Source organism: Papaver somniferum, chromosome 6 (genome assembly GCF_003573695.1).
Source record: "Papaver somniferum cultivar HN1 chromosome 6, ASM357369v1, whole genome shotgun sequence".
Lineage (NCBI taxonomy): Eukaryota > Viridiplantae > Streptophyta > Magnoliopsida > Ranunculales > Papaveraceae > Papaver > Papaver somniferum.
In genome coordinates, this window is record NC_039363.1 from 114,556,218 (window position 1) to 114,576,101 (window position 19,884).

General features: G+C 33.6%; 1 protein-coding gene across 1 annotated transcript; it reads right to left on the bottom strand.

The window, feature by feature from the left end:
- Positions 1-11,960: 11,960 nt before the first annotated feature.
- LOC113288937 (myb-related protein 308-like) lies at positions 11,961-13,407 on the bottom strand. The gene is made up of 2 exons (XM_026538097.1): positions 12,879-13,407; positions 11,961-12,724 (listed from the first exon to the last, which is right to left on the bottom strand). Exons 1-2 carry the CDS (start codon positions 13,139-13,141, stop codon positions 12,091-12,093), a joined length of 897 nt encoding a protein of 298 aa, XP_026393882.1. The 5' UTR covers positions 13,142-13,407; the 3' UTR covers positions 11,961-12,090.
- Positions 13,408-19,884: the final 6,477 nt, after the last annotated feature.

The window sequence follows — 19,884 nt, forward strand, 5'->3', positions numbered from 1 at the left end:
GAATTGCAAATATCCCTGTAGGTAGTCCTGTAAATACTAACATGTCTGAGATAGAAAGTGAATTTAGAATGAAAGCTTTTGGTATAGAACATATTGAGGTTGTAGAGAGTTTTTAGGTGGAAGACATTGAGAATAGGGAGAGAATTATTGAGACTTTGGGTATGGTTTAGGGGGTGTAGGTCACTTAGTTTTATGAACAGACAAGAGCAATAGAGATGAGATAAAGTTATAGGGAGAGACATACCAAAATGATGAAGAGGGGCATCCAAGAAATTCACCCATTTAAGCTTGTGACCTAATTTTCTCAGTAAGAATTGAAGAAGAATGCAATTGTAGCTAGCCTGATGCCCAGAGGTTGAGCAGGAGATAGAATGTTGTAAAAGTTGCAGCTGCTGCTGAGTGTTATCTTTTGAGATTCATAACTTGTGAGATAGCATTCGTCAGTCTGGACTTGTACAGGGAGCTTTGTGCTTGAAACCTTGTAATTGATGTAGACATTAGAAGGTTAGAGTTTAATTTGCAGGGGGAGAAGTTTCTTAGACTCCTTGTGATTGAAGTAAATTCTTAATCTTTTTGTATTTGAGACAACTTCTGTGAATTGATCCTTGGTAAAGAAATTGTGTGGAGAATTCTTCTTGGAAGGGGAAAATCCATCTTCCAGACTAGAGTAATTAGTGATTTGGGAGAAATTGGTGTTATGTGTGATGCGTGTGATGTGTGAGACGCTCCTCATCTCTTTTTTTCCTGTGATTTTGTTATGAATGTGATTTGAGTGATCGGTGCAGTTGCAGTAACACTAATGTGGGTGATTTGAGGTCGTCATTGAACTCAGATAATGGAGAAATTTAGCATTTGGTTAGGAGATTTAGCATTCGAGTGATTAGTGAAGTTCCGGCAAGAGGTCCGGTGAAAGATGACCGTTGAAATAACCGTTGAGAGAAGTAGACAAAAAAATAACGGCTAGGTTTGGTCGGGAAGAGAGAGAAGAGAGCTCATGATTCTGCTACTTTCTACAAACCTTTTAAAAAAATCAAAAGAAGATTTCATATATGTGAGCAGCTAGATTCTTTGCTATAATAGTATCAAGAAAGCACTGAAAAAATTCAAATGAGTATTTATTACTTACAGATATTGATATGAATTCTTCGTTGCCCTCTGTTGCTGCTGAATTTGTCATACCTACTTCTCCGTCATCTCCTGAGCAATAATAGCCTTCTTCTGAGTAACATAAGTTGACCGAGGAGGCATCTTCTTCAGAATCCACATCCCTTTCTTCACCATAGGATAGTTGCAAAGCTTAATATCCCCGGAATAAAATAGGCATTTATAGAGAGAAAATAAGCATATAAGGAAACATGAATTAATTCCTAATATTTTGCGTTTGGGTTCCGTACGCCTTAGTTTTCGGGTCCCAAGTTTATCCAATGTGATAATACTTGCCTTAACTGGCTTAAGCCAACATATTACTGACAAGAGAGTGACAAAGAGTCCACTGTCAAGAGAATGAAACCAATAGGAACGCCTGTAAGCCAAATCCCGGAGCTGTAGCTTCTTAGCAAGACTTGTATCCCTTGCCCCTTGGGAGAAAATGTTCCTGAAGTCAGTGACTTAAGTCCTTGGTTTAGGCCTACACCTTACTGTTCGAATTTTGCCGGCTTTGCTTCAGGGTGCCCCTTACGGACACAATTTATTTTGGTGATCGCTTTTATGGTAAAATGACAGAAAATGTAATTTATTTCTATGTTAGATTAACGTTCTTGCGATTGGCTTTTTTAAACGAGCTAAAGAACACCAATTGGGTCATTTATTTTGTTTATAATGGTGGGCTTTATCGGCCCAAGTGTTTTTTTTCTCTCCCACTGTCTTACTAACCAACCGGTCTAAGAAGTATTTTCTGAATACGCACTGAAACAGAAGTTTTACTGAATCATGTTATGATGATGTTGATATAGTTATCAAAAGTTCATATTATTTGGACAACTTGAGGAACTTAGCTTTAATTACTGCGTCAATTTCATGGACAAAGTAGTAAATCAGCCAAACCGACCAGCCCCTTTTCCAACTGTGCAGTTTTCTTCTTCTTATTACCACACGAACAAGCAAAACACTATTATTATTCGCCTGAAAATAAAGAAAAGAGAAGAAGATTCGGTGGTAGCGGTAGTTGACCCCAAGTGCGTAAACATCAGTCGCAGTCCATTAACCACATAAGCATTAGTACTACCTTGCGTTAACGGCATCACCAACCACCACTACCAAACCCAACCAATCAGGAATTTCAGCATTGAAAAATATGACATATTCGTAATATAAAAATAATACATGATGACATGTAGTATTTTCGATTTCAAACCGATGGAAAAAAAAAACTGAAATTATTGAATTCAAAACAACAGAAGTCACGCCTTCATTTTACGCAGCGAGTGAGACATACAGTGAGGAAGTCAGTTTAATCATCTCACTGGTGCGACTTCTCTATGTGTGACCAGCAAGGATGAATGTTTTTATTCATTTAGTCTACAATTTTGTCCGGTGATGACTACGATTTTGAAGATGTTCCTTTCTCAACGAATACGTCAATGACAGATTTTCTACTGTTATCCGACCCTTCTTGCAAGTTACAATGCGGCCTCTAGTCTACACTGACTCACACGAAACTTCAGAAGACATTCTTTTAAACATGTTGGAATTTTTTCCTCTCTTTAATAATTTATCTTCGTACTTCGGAAAGTCATTTCTCAATAGTGGTTCTTTTAATTATTATCATTCATGTTTTCTAACTTTTCGGCTTATGCAAATCCAACACGCTGTAAATGTCATTTTACAGCACTGGCCATGCTTATCCTTACTTGAGGAATCTAATACGTCTTAACGGTAAGGAAATCATATAGCAACCTAATCATATTTGTTCAAGAAACAAAATGATGAATGTTTCCCAATTCCTTTGGATGAGTGCACGTCACTAATATCAGTACTGCATTGGAGGATCAAGGAAAAGGAGAAAAAAGACAAGTAATTTCGACAAAAATTCTGCTCAAGCAATAGACCTACAACGGCCAACCATGCCATATTGGAGGCACGCAACTTGATCCTCAGTGGCCCACCAGAGTGGAACACTTACCAGATACAGCCATAATATGCATACCAACTGTTTGATTGGCTCTTTATATGCGAGAGATTCACCCTGAAGGAGTTAATGCTTGGTTCAACTTAGGTTACCATTTACTGTAAACAGCTAGTATTGCTTAGCATGATAAAGCAGTTGAAAGAGTTATCAAATTTTACGAAAGATTATCAATTATACGGATCCAGTGGTGAAGATTGTTCTGTTTTGTACTTCGTAAAGTTTGATAAACCCTAGAGTAATCTTGGCACCGTATTTGTTTGATGTTTGGACATTCAAGTAACAAAAATTATAGCTTGATTAGATACCACTTAAAAATTACTTTCTAATTTGTAAAGCGAAAAAGTCTAAAATTAGTTTGTCAACACAATTTCAAAATGATTTCTAAAAATAGCATAATTTAATGTTTATGAAGCAAAATATTTTTACTTCCGACTTCTGAAATTGACTTTTGTTTCTGATATATCTGAATAACCTATTAACAGTGATAGTGATAACTGAATTTTATGGATTTTTTTCAAACGACAGGTTACATTTTGAAAGTACACAAATGTATTACTTATTCGTAGCTGAACTATGCACAAAATATTCAATGCCCTATGGTGAAATAATGCAACTTAGTCGAGTATGAAATTGAATGTGCAAGGAAATTAGAAGAAAAAGAATGAGAAAAATCTCAAGAGAATAATAGGAAAATGAAAATAACAATAGAAGCTTTTATGAGTACACTTTTTTGAGTCTACCTAACCCGTTTGAATAAGGAAAATTTGTTATTTGGTCCAAAGCCCAAATAAATAGTTATAGGAGGGTCCAACCCGAAATAAATACTAATCTAGGGTCCAAATTTGTCTTATAAGTGATCATTTACCGATTTATCTCTGGCTTCATACGTGCGGCATAACAAAAGCTTAAAAAATAAATTTTCTCTCCACTAAATCTCTCTCATCTTTCTTTCTTCTTCTCCATGTTGCAGATCGGCGATGGAGGATTGAAGATAACGATTACGCTGCAGAAAATGAACGGGTACTGCAAACATCTTTAGATTTGTCATAGTTACATATTCATCTCTAGATCTATCGTTATTTGTTCATTAAACATAAAATTGAGTTTCAAAACCTACTGAATACCTCAATTTCTAACAATTTTTTTTTACTAGAAACCCTTATATACGAATTCAAGCGGTAAACAAAGAAAAACCAAGATCTAAAGAACTAAAAGAAAAAAAATCTCAGGAGAAGAAGAACGAACTACTAAATCAGTAGAACAAGACCATTCTGAAGAATCTCAAGCAGCAAAAGAAGACCATTCTGAAGAATCTCAAGCAGCAAAAATGGTGTTTGTCGATATGATCCAGCAGTACATATACGTTTTACCAAAAAAAATTGGATTGGATTTTGCTATATTAATAGATTTGTCGTTTATTTTGTCATGCAATTTGATTTTTACAGTACGATCCAGCGGTATTTATGTTGTACTAAAAAATAACTGGTCTGATTTTGTTATATTTCATACATTCATCATTTCATTGACATTGTAGTTGAATTTTAGAATATGATCCAACAGTATATATATATTGTACTGAAAAACATTGGTTCAATTTTGTGATTTTCGTAGATTCACCAAATGATGTAGCAGGTAGTGGTACCAGAAGACATGATTTAGTAGTAGCAGTGGTGGTTTTGGTGTTAGTGGCGTTGTAATGGTAGATCGAGTTCTACGTTTCAGTTTTTTTTTTCTCTGTCTGTCTTCTATTTTTCTTCTTTGGTTCTACGTGTAAGAAAGAACATAAATAATACGATGAACAATACTAATTTTGTTGGAAAAGTCTATAAATATTGATTTCATTAGCATGTTAGGCTAACATAAACAAATACTGCAATTTTACAGTACATATATATTGTACTAAAAGTACATATCAACTGTACTGAAAAGAATACTGTCAAATTACATACCAGCTGTACTAAAAAGAATACTGTCAAATTTGACATGATCAAATGTCAGTACATATTGGTTGTACTGGAAAAGAAAAAAAAAACAAACTAGATCGACCTTATCAACTGATCAAGAAAAAAAACAAAGATTAATGTACACTATCAACTTTTAATACATATTGTCTATACTGAAAATAATTAATCAATTTATTATAAACTTGTTGGGTACATAATGGCTGTACCAAAAAAGAAAAAGAAAAAACTAAAATCGATATTATCAACCGCCTGGACATATTGGTCTACTTGACGGCTTGGAATATCCAGGTGACACCCCTGAGTCCCTGACTTTCCCCTTTCCTTTACTAATTCAAAGTGTTTAGAATAAATAAAAAATGGCATGCTTCAAAAGAAGAAGAAAAATGGCAATTGAAGAATTTGACCAATATGCCAAGTTCAAGCCTGTGTAAGCAACCAAAATGATCTTTGATAAGCAACCAAAAGGGTCTGTCGAGACTTCAACACTGGATTTCAGATGCAATATTGAGTACATATCTGCTACACTGCTTACAAATTTGAGTACATATCAACCGCACTGTTAGTTGAGTACCTAAATTCCTCAACACTGGATCGACGCTGAAGTCTTCTAAGTTTCCAATGACTTCAAAAAGCATTAAAGGAGAGATATCATTAACACCATTACTACACCTCCAATCCATTTCTATACAGGATTTAGTACATAGTTACTGCAGTGCATGCAAGATATATCGAGAAAAAAAAAGATTAAATTGCAACAGTGCATATACGTTATAATGAAAATTTCAGTACAGATTTACTACAATACATATATGGTATACTGAATTATCCAACAACACATATATGCTATATCGAAAAATTCAGTGCATAAGTACTACAATGGATACATTCCATAAAGAGAGAAAAAAGCGTAGAAATAAAAACTCATTCCAATCTGATACTGCTATGAATGATTGAAGAACTGAACTACCAATAACTACTAAACTGCCTGGTTGTTTTACGGTAAAAAACACGAAAAATGATTTACTCCGAGTATATTGTTTATGTACCGAGATTTTCACAGTGCATATATGCACTGTGATATCCTAGAGTAAGGGTTTATACACTGATTATTTTGAAGTGCATCACTCACGTACTTTCAAAAATTATTAATAATTAAATTCATTTAAAAAGGATGAACGCAACCTTACTTGTTTAAAAGGCTATCATGATGATATGTTAACAAGCAACTTAAATCCAAACAATAAAAGTGGCACTACGGATTCCTAATTTTCTTAAATCCATGTCCATGCTTTCCTAAATGTCTCAAAGCATAATATTAATCCAAACACCAAATTACCCTTACACAACCAACTGTATCAAAGAGTAAAGAACAAAGGAACATGGCATAAGAACGCACCTAATAAGAATCTAGAGCATAAAGAGTAAGAGATGCTCTTATCAAATTAGTTGTCGCATTGCGACCCTCCATTGTACCTCTTCCTACAATAATTAGTTGCAAAAGATACCAAAATAAAAAGAAGAAGCTAATGACAAGTAATTACTGCAATATCTAATCAACAATTCTAATAATGTTACTAAATAGCAGATAGTAAAACACTAATTTTTGTCGGTAGGACATATATGTACAGTTGGATCATGTCCACAAATAAACAAAAAACAATATATGAATTAGTAAAATTACCTAGAGTTTTTCTAGTTAAGCATATACGCACTCTCGGATCATATTCTCAAAATTCATCTAGGTTTTTTGTCAGTACAACCTATATGTACTGTCGGTTCAGACACAAAGATAAACTACAAGTAATCAAAAAGTAAAAAGACATTGATGAATCTTCGGGAAAAAATATATGCCACATTAATAACCACAACTCTGATTAAAACCCAATATAATATAATATCTATAATTCCATATGAAGAAAAAAAATCCTACCAAAATCTAGTTTGAATCTTCACCTGTATAAACCAACTCCATTTGTAACTTTCCTGCCTGATACACCCATCCATTGTAATATCATCTCAGAACCAAACCTAAAACATATAGTATGAAACTAAAATGATTAAATCTAGCAACAAAAAATAAACACAAAAAGAATTCAGATTGCAAGGTTACCAAATCACCAAATTACCAAATTGCATTGACAAAAAACACAGTACAACGTTTATACACTGAATTTTCCTGGAGTGAAGCGCTTATAGACTGACGTTTTATGAAGTGTAGCCTTTATACCATGAGAAAATAACATTGTACATCGTTTATACACTGATTTTATGAAGTGCAACGATTATACACTGACAAAATTACTTAACAACCACATTGCGATGATTCTAATCGACCATCTATAATGGATACCTATGCACAAGTTACCATTTTGATAGTAAAAAACGTATTAATTCACTGATTTTGTATCATTATCTTAATACTGAGATGTGAGAAGTCTCATTACATGAAATATATACTCACTAAGATACAAAAACAGTGGTGCAACATTGCATTTAGTATGATACTAGTTCATTATTTAACAGTACATCAATTATGAACTACTGGATCATATCCCAAAACAGCTGAAATCAACTTGAAGTTATCTTATACACAAGAGATGGATATTACAAATTTTTGTTGATAAAAAATGAGTATATTATCTTGAGTGCAACATTTATGTACTGTCAGATCAAACAAAAACTCAAAATAACAAAAGCATGATTTTAATAAATATAAAATAAAACAATAACAAAAAAGACAATCATTTGAAAGTTAAATAAAGTGAAAATATGATAACATGAATAAAAATCAGATTCAAAACAAACAAACAAAAACATACCTTATAATCGATTTGGTCTTCTTATAATCGATTTGGTCTTCAATAATTTTGATTAGTTTCAAAAGTTTCAAAAAGAAACCCAAAATGACGATTCTATATCTTCTTCTTCGTTGATCCATTTTCGATTCATCTTTTTATATTTCTTCACCATCAATTGCTTGTATTCTTCAGTACGACGTATATGTACTGCTGGATCATACAATCACGGATCTACAATCAAACTTTAAAAACTCAAATCTATACTACCAATTTGTAACTAGTGAATCTAATTACATAATCAATCATTCAAGTTTCAGTAGGAACGCCAAAATAAACTAATTATACAAATAAATTAACTCTTCTAGTGAAGAAGAATAGATTGAAAACAAAATTAAAACCCTAAAACAGGTAAAAATGAGACTAAACAAGAATCTCACCTTTGTTTTGGGTGTTCTAGATGATCAATAGAAAGAAAAGCTTGATGATATTTGATCAATCGATGAAAGACATTTTTTATTGTTTTTGTCGCCATCGCCGGAGCTCTTCTTCTGAACAGAAACAAAAAAAGAAAATGAAGAAAATGAATTACGATTTAGGAGAAATGTTTATGTATATCTAGGGTAATATGGGTATTTTAAAATTACGTATGTCTAGTGCCGCACGTGTATAGGACCTGGAATTAAAAATTTGGGTCCATTTTTCTATTTTTCTTTTATTATGGACCTCTGGTTACTGGGCTTTAGTAGGTGAACCTGCCATTAACTAAGACTACCATAATAATACCTATTGGTAATTCCTACTTTGAATAAAGTGCAAAAAGAGTGGGTGGAATTCTTCTTAATCTTAATTAAGAGGAATGGTATCATCTTCTTTATTTGGAACCATCCACAGATGATTTTGGAATTTTCCCTCCCTTTCCTAATTTTATACTATTTATTTTGAAGTTAGTAGATAAATTTAGATGAGACTTGAGAGGTTATTGTGTCTATAATTACATCAAATCAAGATTCAGGGTTTTGGTAGGATTTTATATGATTGGGGGAATTTCAAATAAAACAATTAGTTTTCTCCACCTAACCTCCTACTACTACCACATAATGCAACAAAAATTCAGTGTACCTAAAGCAAAAATTGCCCCCCTGTCCCCAAGTCGATAAAGTGAAAATATTTTGGATTTTATTCTTTTCTTTCAACACACGTGACTTTTTTTCTTCCTGCTGTTCTGTATCGTTGTTTTCCTTCTACTTCTGGAAGTAGAAGATGAAATTCTCAACTTTTTCTTTAGATTATATAAACGAAAGTATGTGAATTTACAGCTGAAGCAAATAAAGTGACAGTTTCAACTTGGCTGGCTTCAAAACTCATCATAATAATGCAAATGTTGAAAATATTTTTCAGGAGGGCGGTCCGGGAGGTAAAGAAAAATCTTTCCGGAAATGGACCAGTCTTAAGAAAATGTAACCACAAGAGTAGATATTGGTGGTTCGATTTGGAGCCCACATTTGATGTGTATATTTGTCAGAGTAATTAAGCTGCAGATGAATAGCTATTATGATTTCGTTTACATTATAGAAACCAACCGACAAGGTCATCAAGATTGTCATCGTATATCATATATGGGTTTTGTTACCTTGTGCACCCATGCACAAGATAAAAATCAATCATTGGTCTTGGAAATGATAAAAAATTACGAGAGATAATGTATTTTGCATTGAAGAAAGCAAATGTTCATAGATTTTTTGAATTTTTCTTTATAGAAGTGCAAACTTTATCTTCTCCAATACAAAATACAACATCTCTCATAATTTTTTATTATTTTTTATCATTTCCAATGTCAATGATTGACTCTTATCTTGTGCATGCAAAACCCATCGCATATATGCGGCACAAGACTATTTCTGGGATTAAGGTCAACTGGGAAGAAAAAAATAATTAAGCTAAGATTAAGACGGGTAAGAAAACAACACCATCTTTATGAGTTTCCGCACACATCTAAAAGACTATTGCAACCATCTGGAGATTTCCTTGTCGGCTGCTGCGCGAACGCATCATCAGACCAAGTCTAGTGAAGAGATCATATCAGACCAAGTCTAGTGAAGAGATCATAACGAGGTTTAAACGCTATATTTTTCAATGAAGAGCTAAGGATGGATTTTTGGTTTCTGCCAACAAACACTTGGTATCCGGACTGAATTAGAGACGTCGTCATGGTAGTTGTTTTCCCCGCCCAAAAACTTCCCCTCCAAAATATAATTTGTTTTAGGTATCCTTACCCTAGCGCCTGCATGCTCTCATGTCTTAGAAGTCTGTAATTTAAATTGCTTAATTAGCCGTTCTTTCGAAACAATTGATTATGCCATATGTTTACTCTTTCTACAAGTTACCAATTCAACTTTTTTTAGTGATGGTCGTTGACACTTAATTTGATACGCATGTAGCGTGAGTTTTCATATTTCGTTGCTAATTAATTATGATTCTGGTTAGCAAACCTTTTTAGTGGTGATGACCCATTTAAGAGATTGAATTAAGATGGTTCCAGATTATTTTTTTCCCGAATTAATAATGTGCTAGACGTTGTGTGTTCATTATTATTTTATGTAATGGGAATGGTTACCAACCACCTGGGCCTCATTGCATCAGACTTGTGGTCCACTCACAACTTATCTGCCAAATATCGTTCTTATTTTAGAAACCTAGCACGCATCAAATTTGGATAACTTCAGTTTACTAAAAATATGATCACATTAGGTTATATAAACAATTATTTTTAATTAGGTCAATTTCAGTATTTCTTCAAGTAGTGTGTTAGTTCAGCCAACATAAGTGCAAAATTTACCCATATTGGAAAGTGTACCACATGATTTGATGTTCCTTGCAAGCTTTTGGTTAGGCATTGTGTGCTAATTCATCCCATAATTTCCGATCTTAGGTGGCCTTGACATTACAATTTTAAATTATTTATTTGCTGTGTGCCAAGATCAAAGAATTATCAGACCGAACCGAACCGTTGATCATTTCTTTCGGATTTCTTTTCTTTTTGTTGCTAAAAATCATATTGTTATTTTAGTATCCTCAAGGGCCTCAACCAATAGCTACTTCATTTGATATTCAGAAAATGTTGCACAAACAATAATTTGGCACCTGACTTACCACGGAACGTAAAAGCTAATGGTGGGTTTGGATGTAGAATTCTAAAGAGGGAATTTATGGGTCCAGGGGATTTGGTAAATTATGTTTCCCTCTGTATGTTTGGTTGTTCAAATCTTTGGAATCACGTTTCCTACGGGATTTAGTTTTTCAGCAAATCCTCCATATGGAGTCCGACCCCTACCCTGTAAGATTTGCTGGGAAACTTATCAAGGGATTTAAGGACCCACTTTTTTTTTAACTATAAGTCTCATATATATGCAATTTTAAGATTTGAGGATAATTCCAAATGGTACAAAGACTTTAAAATAAGAAAACTCTATAAATCCTAGGAATTTTAATTGAATTACCAAACACACAAGGGATTTACATAAATCCCAGAATTCGTAATCTCATGGGATTATAAATTCTTGGAAACGGTGAATTCTACAAACAAACCCACTATAAAATAAATTGGATTCTTGACTAAAATAGGTTGAGAGAAAACAACTAAACAATATGGAGTAACAAAAAACCCATTAGTGCTTTGCTATTCGCATTCCACCGATAATATATGTATATATAGAAAACTGAAAATACACCAAACTTCTTGTTTTGTAGGATTTTTTTTTGTTGAAAACATTAATTTCATGGATTATAAATAAAATGTTAATTTTTATTTTTGTAAATTTATTTTTTCTAGATCACTAAACCATTAGAATTTCATTCCACATGTAAACATAGTACTTATCATATATATATATATATTGTTGTTGTTTAAGATTGCTAATAGGGGTTCCAAACTACTTGGGGGTGTATCAATATATATAGGACAAAATACATATTGGAAAGGGATTGGTACCCCAAGCAATTTGATACTGCTGATGTTGGTATCTGATCACACAAATTTTAACAACACAAGTGGAAAAAAGAGCCACAAAGGTCTATAAATATAAATACAATAACAACCTCATCTTTTTCTTTTTTCTCATTTATAAGCTATATATTAATTAATCATAAAAAGGTTTTAATCAAACCCTAATTTCATTTATAATTACCTATACAAACTAATTAATTAACTTCTAAAACTCAAAATTCCACTACTAAGCCCTAACAACTCATTATTTCCACTGCTACCACTACTATTGATGCTACTTGTAGAACTATTACCACTACAATTACACCCTGATTTATTCTGTAACCCTAAATTACAAGTAAAACAAAGAGTAGTACTCTTCATCAATAATGGTTTAACAGCAGGGTTCTGATATGGAGGACTGATTCTAAGCTCAAGATTCAAATCTGGGCATTTTAGTTTTGGTTGTAGGTTATGATCCTGAGTCATGACCATGGTAGTAATACTGTTGATCTTCTTCTCTTCCTTCTTATAGTACTGATGATGATGATTATTAAACTTGTGACTGTCAAATCCCTGAACAATTTTATTCATCTTTTCTTCAATATCTTCCACATCTTTTTCTTCTACTACTTGTTCTTCTTCTTTACTAGTTGAAAATGATATAGTTTTAACTTGACCATGATGATCAGATACAGATGATGAATCAATAATATTGGTAGTAGTGTTGATAGGTCTGTGAGTTGTAGGGTCAACTCCTCTACTCATAAGCTTTCTTCTTATATGTGTGTTCCAGTAATTTTTAATCTCATTATCAGTTCTTCCTTTCAATCTTCCTGCTATAAGTGACCACCTATAGTAACAAGAAACAAAAACAAACAACAATCACAGATGATAAGAATCAAATAAACAAAGAAATTTAAATTCTTCAGGAAATACACAAAAAAGAAAACTGGTCTTTTTTTTTTTTTTGTATAAGAAGGTCTGTAAAGAAATGAACTACTTACTTGTTACCAAGAAGACTATGTAATTTGATGATTAATTCATCTTCTTCCTCAGTGAAGTTTCCACGTTTAAGATCGGGACGTAAATAATTAATCCATCTAAGTCTACAACTTTTCCCACATCTAAGAAGTCCAGCAGCTTTAGGAAGAGATCTCCAGCAACCTTCACCATGAGCTCTAATATGAGCAATAAGTCTATCATCTTCTTCTTTTGTCCATGCTCCTTTGTTTGTGTGAGCTTTCTCACAACAAGGTGATCTCCCCATGTAATTCAATTCTCAACTGTTGTAGCTGCACCAGCACCAAGTGTTGTTAATAATACAACCAGTAGAAGTACTCTACTGGGAGTACTTATAAGACCTATTAGTTTTTGTTGTTGTTGTTGTTAGTGATGATGATGATGGTGGCAGTTGTGGTGGTGGTGATCAGAAGAGTCAGAAACTGGCCCTGTTTAAGTCCTTAAGATTTGCATTTATAAAGGTATAGACTTTTGTAGAGAAAGAGAGAGAAACTAAATGCTTCTAGATGCGAGTTGGTGAGAAAGGTGTTTTCGGAGATTGGGTGGTGATCTGTTGAGCCTATAAATAAAAGTGGGATCATAGATAGAAAATGGATGTCCTCAATTCACAGTAATTAATTAAAAGCTAGCAGTAAACAACCGCAACAAGAATCTTTATTTACCAATGCCAATATAGAGAACCTTTCATTCTAGTTTAAGAAAATTGAAGAATTTAATTAACACAAAGATAATCAAAACTACTGAATTATTCATACGCGACATCGAGTATGACAGATTAGTTATTTGATACTATATTCTTTTCTTATGCATCTACTCAGCAAAGCCAATGAAATGTGCACCAGAAGATGAAAGAAATGTCATCCACGAAATACTAAAACCTTAAACTTTGTTGCTGGTTGCTATAAAATAAACAAGCTGAATATCCGTTCCTCCCCGACCATCTGCGGGAGGAGACTGTGTGGTGAGGCATACAGCAGTACAACTAACCTGGAGCGTCCTAATGGACATTTTCCTGCTAGTTTTTCCATCAACACAGGTCACAGAGTTGAGAATGAAGTCTATAGGAGGCTTTCCTTGTCATTAGTGCATGTCTTATCTAGGTAGGTCCTACAACCTCCCCGCATTAAAATTCCATGGCCTAACAAGGTAAAAGAGAAAAAGATCAACAATAGTGAAGCTAATCAACTTTACGTGTGATCAGGGACGGACCCGGAAAAGATAAATTTTCTTTTAAGACCTTAATTTCATTTATAAGATTCCATACTTGTCGAATGAATGATCTGGATGTACAACTGATAAGATTCCATACTAAAACATTTTTGCTTTGAAGTTTTTTTTCCTCTCGATCCTGATATTTCCGCTGATACGGTTATTCTCACGTTTATCTCACAATTTCATGTTTATAACTTTGTGTATTGTGTATAATTTTGTTCCGTTTGCTCTTACCAAATAAAATGAACTTTGTTGTACAGGTGAGTATGTGTCGAGCGTATAGAGCTACATTGATCATTATTAGTTTGGTTGTACCAACTTTAGGACATTGCTATTTGCTCGTACATAATCTCAACAAACACAAAATTATATATATTGCTCTAGGGAATTATATGATACTATACAGTATTCATCTGTAGAGCAAAGACTACATATCGTTTTGATTAAAGAAAATATAAAATAAAATTAAAATCTACAGAGTATATAGCTTGGCTACATATATCTGTACGTCATATATGAGCATTAGTATATACCATTGATCATTTTATATTGTTACATTATTGCGTGTGGTTGGTATCAGATACCAAATTAAGCATTAATCAATTTAATGTTTCAAAATCTCTTATATTTTATTGATGATGACCAAAGTTAGCTAAGAAGTTGATGCCAATAGTTTTATTATGGTTCCATTTCATTTTTTTCCTCCGGAGGAGGGGTTTCTTGTTCAAATGATAGAGCCAGGTTGAGTCATCATTGATTAAGCAACATTTAGTTTAAGCTACATACCTAATCATTTCTTTAAATAGAGTTTTAAATATTAAATAATGATAAATTTTTCCTTCTAAGAATATGAAAACGATTTTAATAATTAAAAGATCCCTTCTTTCTTTTTTGAAAATTATCCTATGAAGATCACACCACTGTTTGAGTTTTGCTCAACAAGGGGAATCACTTGAAATAACATAGGCAAATATAAGTAAACTGAAGCATAATATTCTCGCCTATGTTATTAAGAAATAACATAGGCAAGAACCTTCGAAAACAAAAAGAAAATTTTGGCAAGCCTCATTAGAGATATCAAATTGCAAGCGTTTTATTGGGCCGAATCAAATACAAAAATGTTGGGGCTTACGGTAAATACAGTGATTTCTCTGTGAGATACATTTTGCCGGTCTCCGTCATAAATTATTTTTTTATGTGGTTTTTATTTGGGTATCCGAATCCCCTTTCGGTTCCCCTTTTTTGTTCGGTTGTAATTATTGGGTTAAGGTATCCCCTTAAATGCCTTTTTTCAATGGAATTTCTATTTGACCCATCAAAAAAATAAAATCCTATGTAAGTATATATAACAAAAATTAGATACTCTTTCATCTTTTTGTATCATTAAGAAAAAGAAAAAGATCACCAAAAAAATAATTTTGTTTATCAGAAAGAAATGCACAATACTATTGAGTTTTTTTGGAAGCGCACTGCAAAATGTGATGGACTATTTGAAAGGTACGAGTTCTTCTCTCTCATTTTCAGAGATATTTGTTTATTCATAGAATAGGCACCACTTCAGCGAATCTGCTCACTAAAGAGGCTAGATCTTTCTGTACTCGTCAGAAAAAAGAAAAAAAATCACCAAAAAAGTAATTTCGTTTATCAATAAAGAAATGAACAAAAAATATGTACAATAATATTGAATTTCTATATCCTAAAACGAAAACTGGTGTATTTGGGTTTAGCTAGTCAATTTTTCTCTTTTAATTTTCGAAAAATTACTCTTGTGTAATTTTCTAGCCATTCTCAATAAATATGGATATAAACCAGATATAATTTTTTTATCACAAAATTGGTTAAAAAGACCAAAATTAACAATTTCTGGGTGAAAAAGACATTTACATTTTGGTATTGTTTAAATGGACAAAAATGTAAAAATAGCAAGGATGTAAACAGTTTCATCCTACCCATTTTTAAATACTTTTTCTTATTTTTTATTTACATCAGGATGCATCCTGTTTCATCCTTGCCATTTTTTTAAGTTTAAGTCAGGATGAATTCAGTTTCATCCTTGCTAGTTTTTTGGTGTCCATTTCACTTATAATAATTTTTACTCGTCCATTTGAACCATGTTTTAAAAATATTTGGACAAATGACCCATTTTCCATTTATTTATTTATTTATGACATTACTATAAAACATAATTTACTTTCTAGATATTAGAAATAATTGACTTTATTATGGAATTCCAAACTCTGCACCCTTGTTATGCGAAAAGAGATTTTGATAAGAATTTATCAAAAAATATGGTTCCTATATAATTTTCGGAAAATGGGTCATTTGTCCAAATATTTTTAAATCACGGTTCAAATGGACGAGTAAAAAATAGTTTGGGTGAAATAGCCAAAAAAAAATAGTAAGGATGAGTTTCATCCTAGCTTAAATTTAAAAAATCGCAAGGATGAAACTGGATACATCCTGTGTAAATTAAAAATAAGAAAAAATATTTGAAAATGGGCACGATGAAACTGGTTACATCCTGCCTATTTTTACATTTTTGTCCATTTAAACAATATCAAAATCTAACTGTTCATTTCACCCAGGAATTATTGATTTTGGTCTTTTTAACCAATTTTGTGTATAATTTTGAACAGTAGGTAGTGCCTTCAAACAATTTTACAATGTGTTTGTATATCAGAAGTAGGCTTCACTAAAAATTAACCTTTCAATTTCAAAAATCGTTCTGAAAGTTTATATATTTAACATTTTGTTTTACAACTTTTAGAAATCGAAACATACTAAAATTTCATCAATAAAATTGTTCAATGTTACATCATTTTTTTCTTTTAACATCTAGAAAGTTATAGTGGTTGGAGAAAAACAGTTTCGACAATGAAGGAGTGGGATGGAATAGGGTGAAAGTAGGAAGGTCTTTTTGTTGCTATCTTCTTCTACTCTCCTCCTAGCTAGAGTCTCAGTCCTAGCTACTTTGCAAAAAAGGATGGCACTGTGTCATTTAGTGTGTTATTGCGGCCCACTACTCACATGGGGTTGAGCCCTTCAACCTACCAAACTCTAATAACTCTTTCTTCCCATCCTCTCACTTTCTACCTTCTTTCTTCTCGGTCGTGTCTTCAAGTGATTGCTCTTTTATGTGACAACAACTTATCCTCGTGACTCTCTTTATTCTTCTTATTATTCATGGAGGAGGGGCAGTACTTCTTCTTATATTTATACCAACTTGGTTACTTCCGTGTCTTTTCCTATTGTACGTATTTCACATCCCCCTAATAATCCACCAAATACGTGCTATAAGATATGGATGGATAGGGAAATGCAATAATCTAATGCATTACCAACTGGTGCGTACATCCGTTGAAAAACCAAGTGAGAAGCAGAATTCAGAAGCAAAATTATTTTGCTTCACAAAAAACTGACTTTTCTATTTTTAGAAATTATTCTGAAAAATTATTATCAAACTAACTCTTGATTTTTCGACTTTCAGAAACCACAAAAACAATTTCTCGGTGTACATCCAAACACCTAATAAGTGGCAAACCCTTTGAAATAACCAGTCCCACATGAGGTTACATATCCAAATCAGAATAGGTAGCTCTACAGTAGAGCTATAAGCCTACAGCCAGGCTACTTGTACTCAAAACCTTAAATCAGTTAGGTAGAAATTCACCTAATATCAACACTCAACAGTACTCCCAACTTTTTTGCACTCAAGTTGGCCGAATTATACATACATGGATACAATTGGAGATACAAGAACCCCTTGTAGTTGGACTTTAGTGGTTGGGTGGACAAAAAGTCGAGTTTTAGGTATAGAGGTACGGGTATATGTATTTGTATCGCCATAATTATGGCCTTTATTACCTACTCAATTGCCTCGCAACACGCAAATGGTCACGTGTTTAGGTAATGAGAACATGACTTTAGGTAATGGTCATGAATTTTTTCGCTTCTCACGTGTGATTGCCATCGCCTCTTTTTTCATAAGTCTATCTTAATTTGGGACAATGCGATAGGGACAAATATCAAACCGCTCACAGGTTGTGCGATAAGATGCACGGCACCCTCGTGGTCATAAACGAGCTCGAGCAGAACTGAACTCAAGCTGTAATACAATTATTTTAACAGAACGGTAAAGTCGTTAGATATTGAAATATCGTAATTCAAAACAGGCCGTATTTGGTCGATCATGTTTTCTAAACCATCAGTTAGTTGAGAATCATTAAAAGCAAATCAATCTTTTTGGACTTATTGGTTTTATTTTGAGGGCCAAATTCATCATCTTAAAACAATATCTGCTATATTTAAGATAAGGTTGCATGGGGACGACATGGTGACATACGGTATAATGAGCGATTAGACTAGTTCAAAAAGATTGAAAGATGAAGAGAGAAATATACTCTGTTCAATTAATCTATCTGTTTCTAATTAATGCACTTCCAAAATGCAAATTGTAACCACATGGCTCATGCTAATCACCAGACAGAAGACATAGTTACAAGTCTGACAGACTAGCTACTTCAATCAGCCTGCTAAAACAAAAGAGCATCGCAGAAGCTAATAACTACTGGCCTAACTCCTTTTTCAAGTTTTTACTTATAACTTAAGTATACTGTACATTTTTTATTATTCAATGCTGTAAAACACGGTGTAGATAACAAAAATGGACCTGGATGAACTGCCTTTGCATGTGCAAAGCTGCTTTTTGAAGTGATATACGTGGTCTACTTGCGACTAAGGTTACGTTTATGGCCTGAGTTTGTTGTGCTCGTAAGCTGGGCGATACCGAACTACTTCCATGTAAAACTCGTTGTTAGGGCAGGCTGGCATACTTTTTGTGTTGAGTACTGGCTTTGAACTAACAATGAGTGTTGGGCTTGTGACTGAGACGAAATAGAACAAACGAGTTTTCAATTGCAAGTGTTCTATGTGTCAGTTGACGGTGTACCAAGTACTAGTTTGTATTGAATGCAGATCTACCTAGGTGATTCAAGTGTGATATGTGCTGCAGTATTTCATATGGCTATGGTTTTGGTACGTAGTAGTAGTAGTACCATATTATGCGATGTGTTTCTCACTCAAGGTGCAGATTTGCCACTTTCCTGCATTCCACTAATATGGACAAAAAGTGGCAACGAGAAGTGTGGATGACAAACATCAATCACAACAGGATCAAAAAAATTTAAATAACAAAAAGGACTCAAACTCAGTCATACCTACACATTCTCTAGACCAAACCTTATTGACGTTTAGGAGTAGCATCCATGATGTTCATAAATTTAGTTTTGCCTCATTAAGGGAAAGCCTCTCATATTGCTCCCATCACGAGACTGCGTAATACAAGTAGCTAAAGAACAGCTAGCAGCATGTTGGTTACAGAAAGTTTTCTTCGTACTAAAAACAGGCTCTTCAGAGGCAAGCGAGATAGTCCCTCGCAAACGTTGATAGGCGCCAATTATGCATGGCATCGTACCCCACTGAAAAGCAGAACTACATGCGCACACAAACTAATACAAAAAACAACTGACGATCTTGTCGGTGATGACGAAGAAGGTAATCAAGAAGTTGTGATTACGGTTGCTTACGGACCCCTTTACCATAAACACGAGAGCGCATCGTGGAAGACAACAAAGGAAGTTGCATGGAATCACATTCGCAGAGCGAATAGCAGTTGTCGTTACACCAGATTTAGTTACTATTCAGTAAAAGAAAGCGACACACATATATATAAACTTTATGCTGGCGCGGTGAGAAAGGTGAAGAACCAAGCTTTAGCTC

Excerpts from the sequence above, each read along its gene's own strand:
- LOC113288937 (XM_026538097.1), bottom strand. The coding sequence starts at position 13,141 with ATGGGGAGATCACCTTGTTGTGAGAAAGCTCACACAAACAAAGGAGCA. Across the intron at positions 12,725-12,878 it reads CATAGTCTTCTTGGTAACAA|GTGGTCACTTATAGCAGGAA; the intron begins GTAAGTAGTTCA and ends TTGTTACTATAG.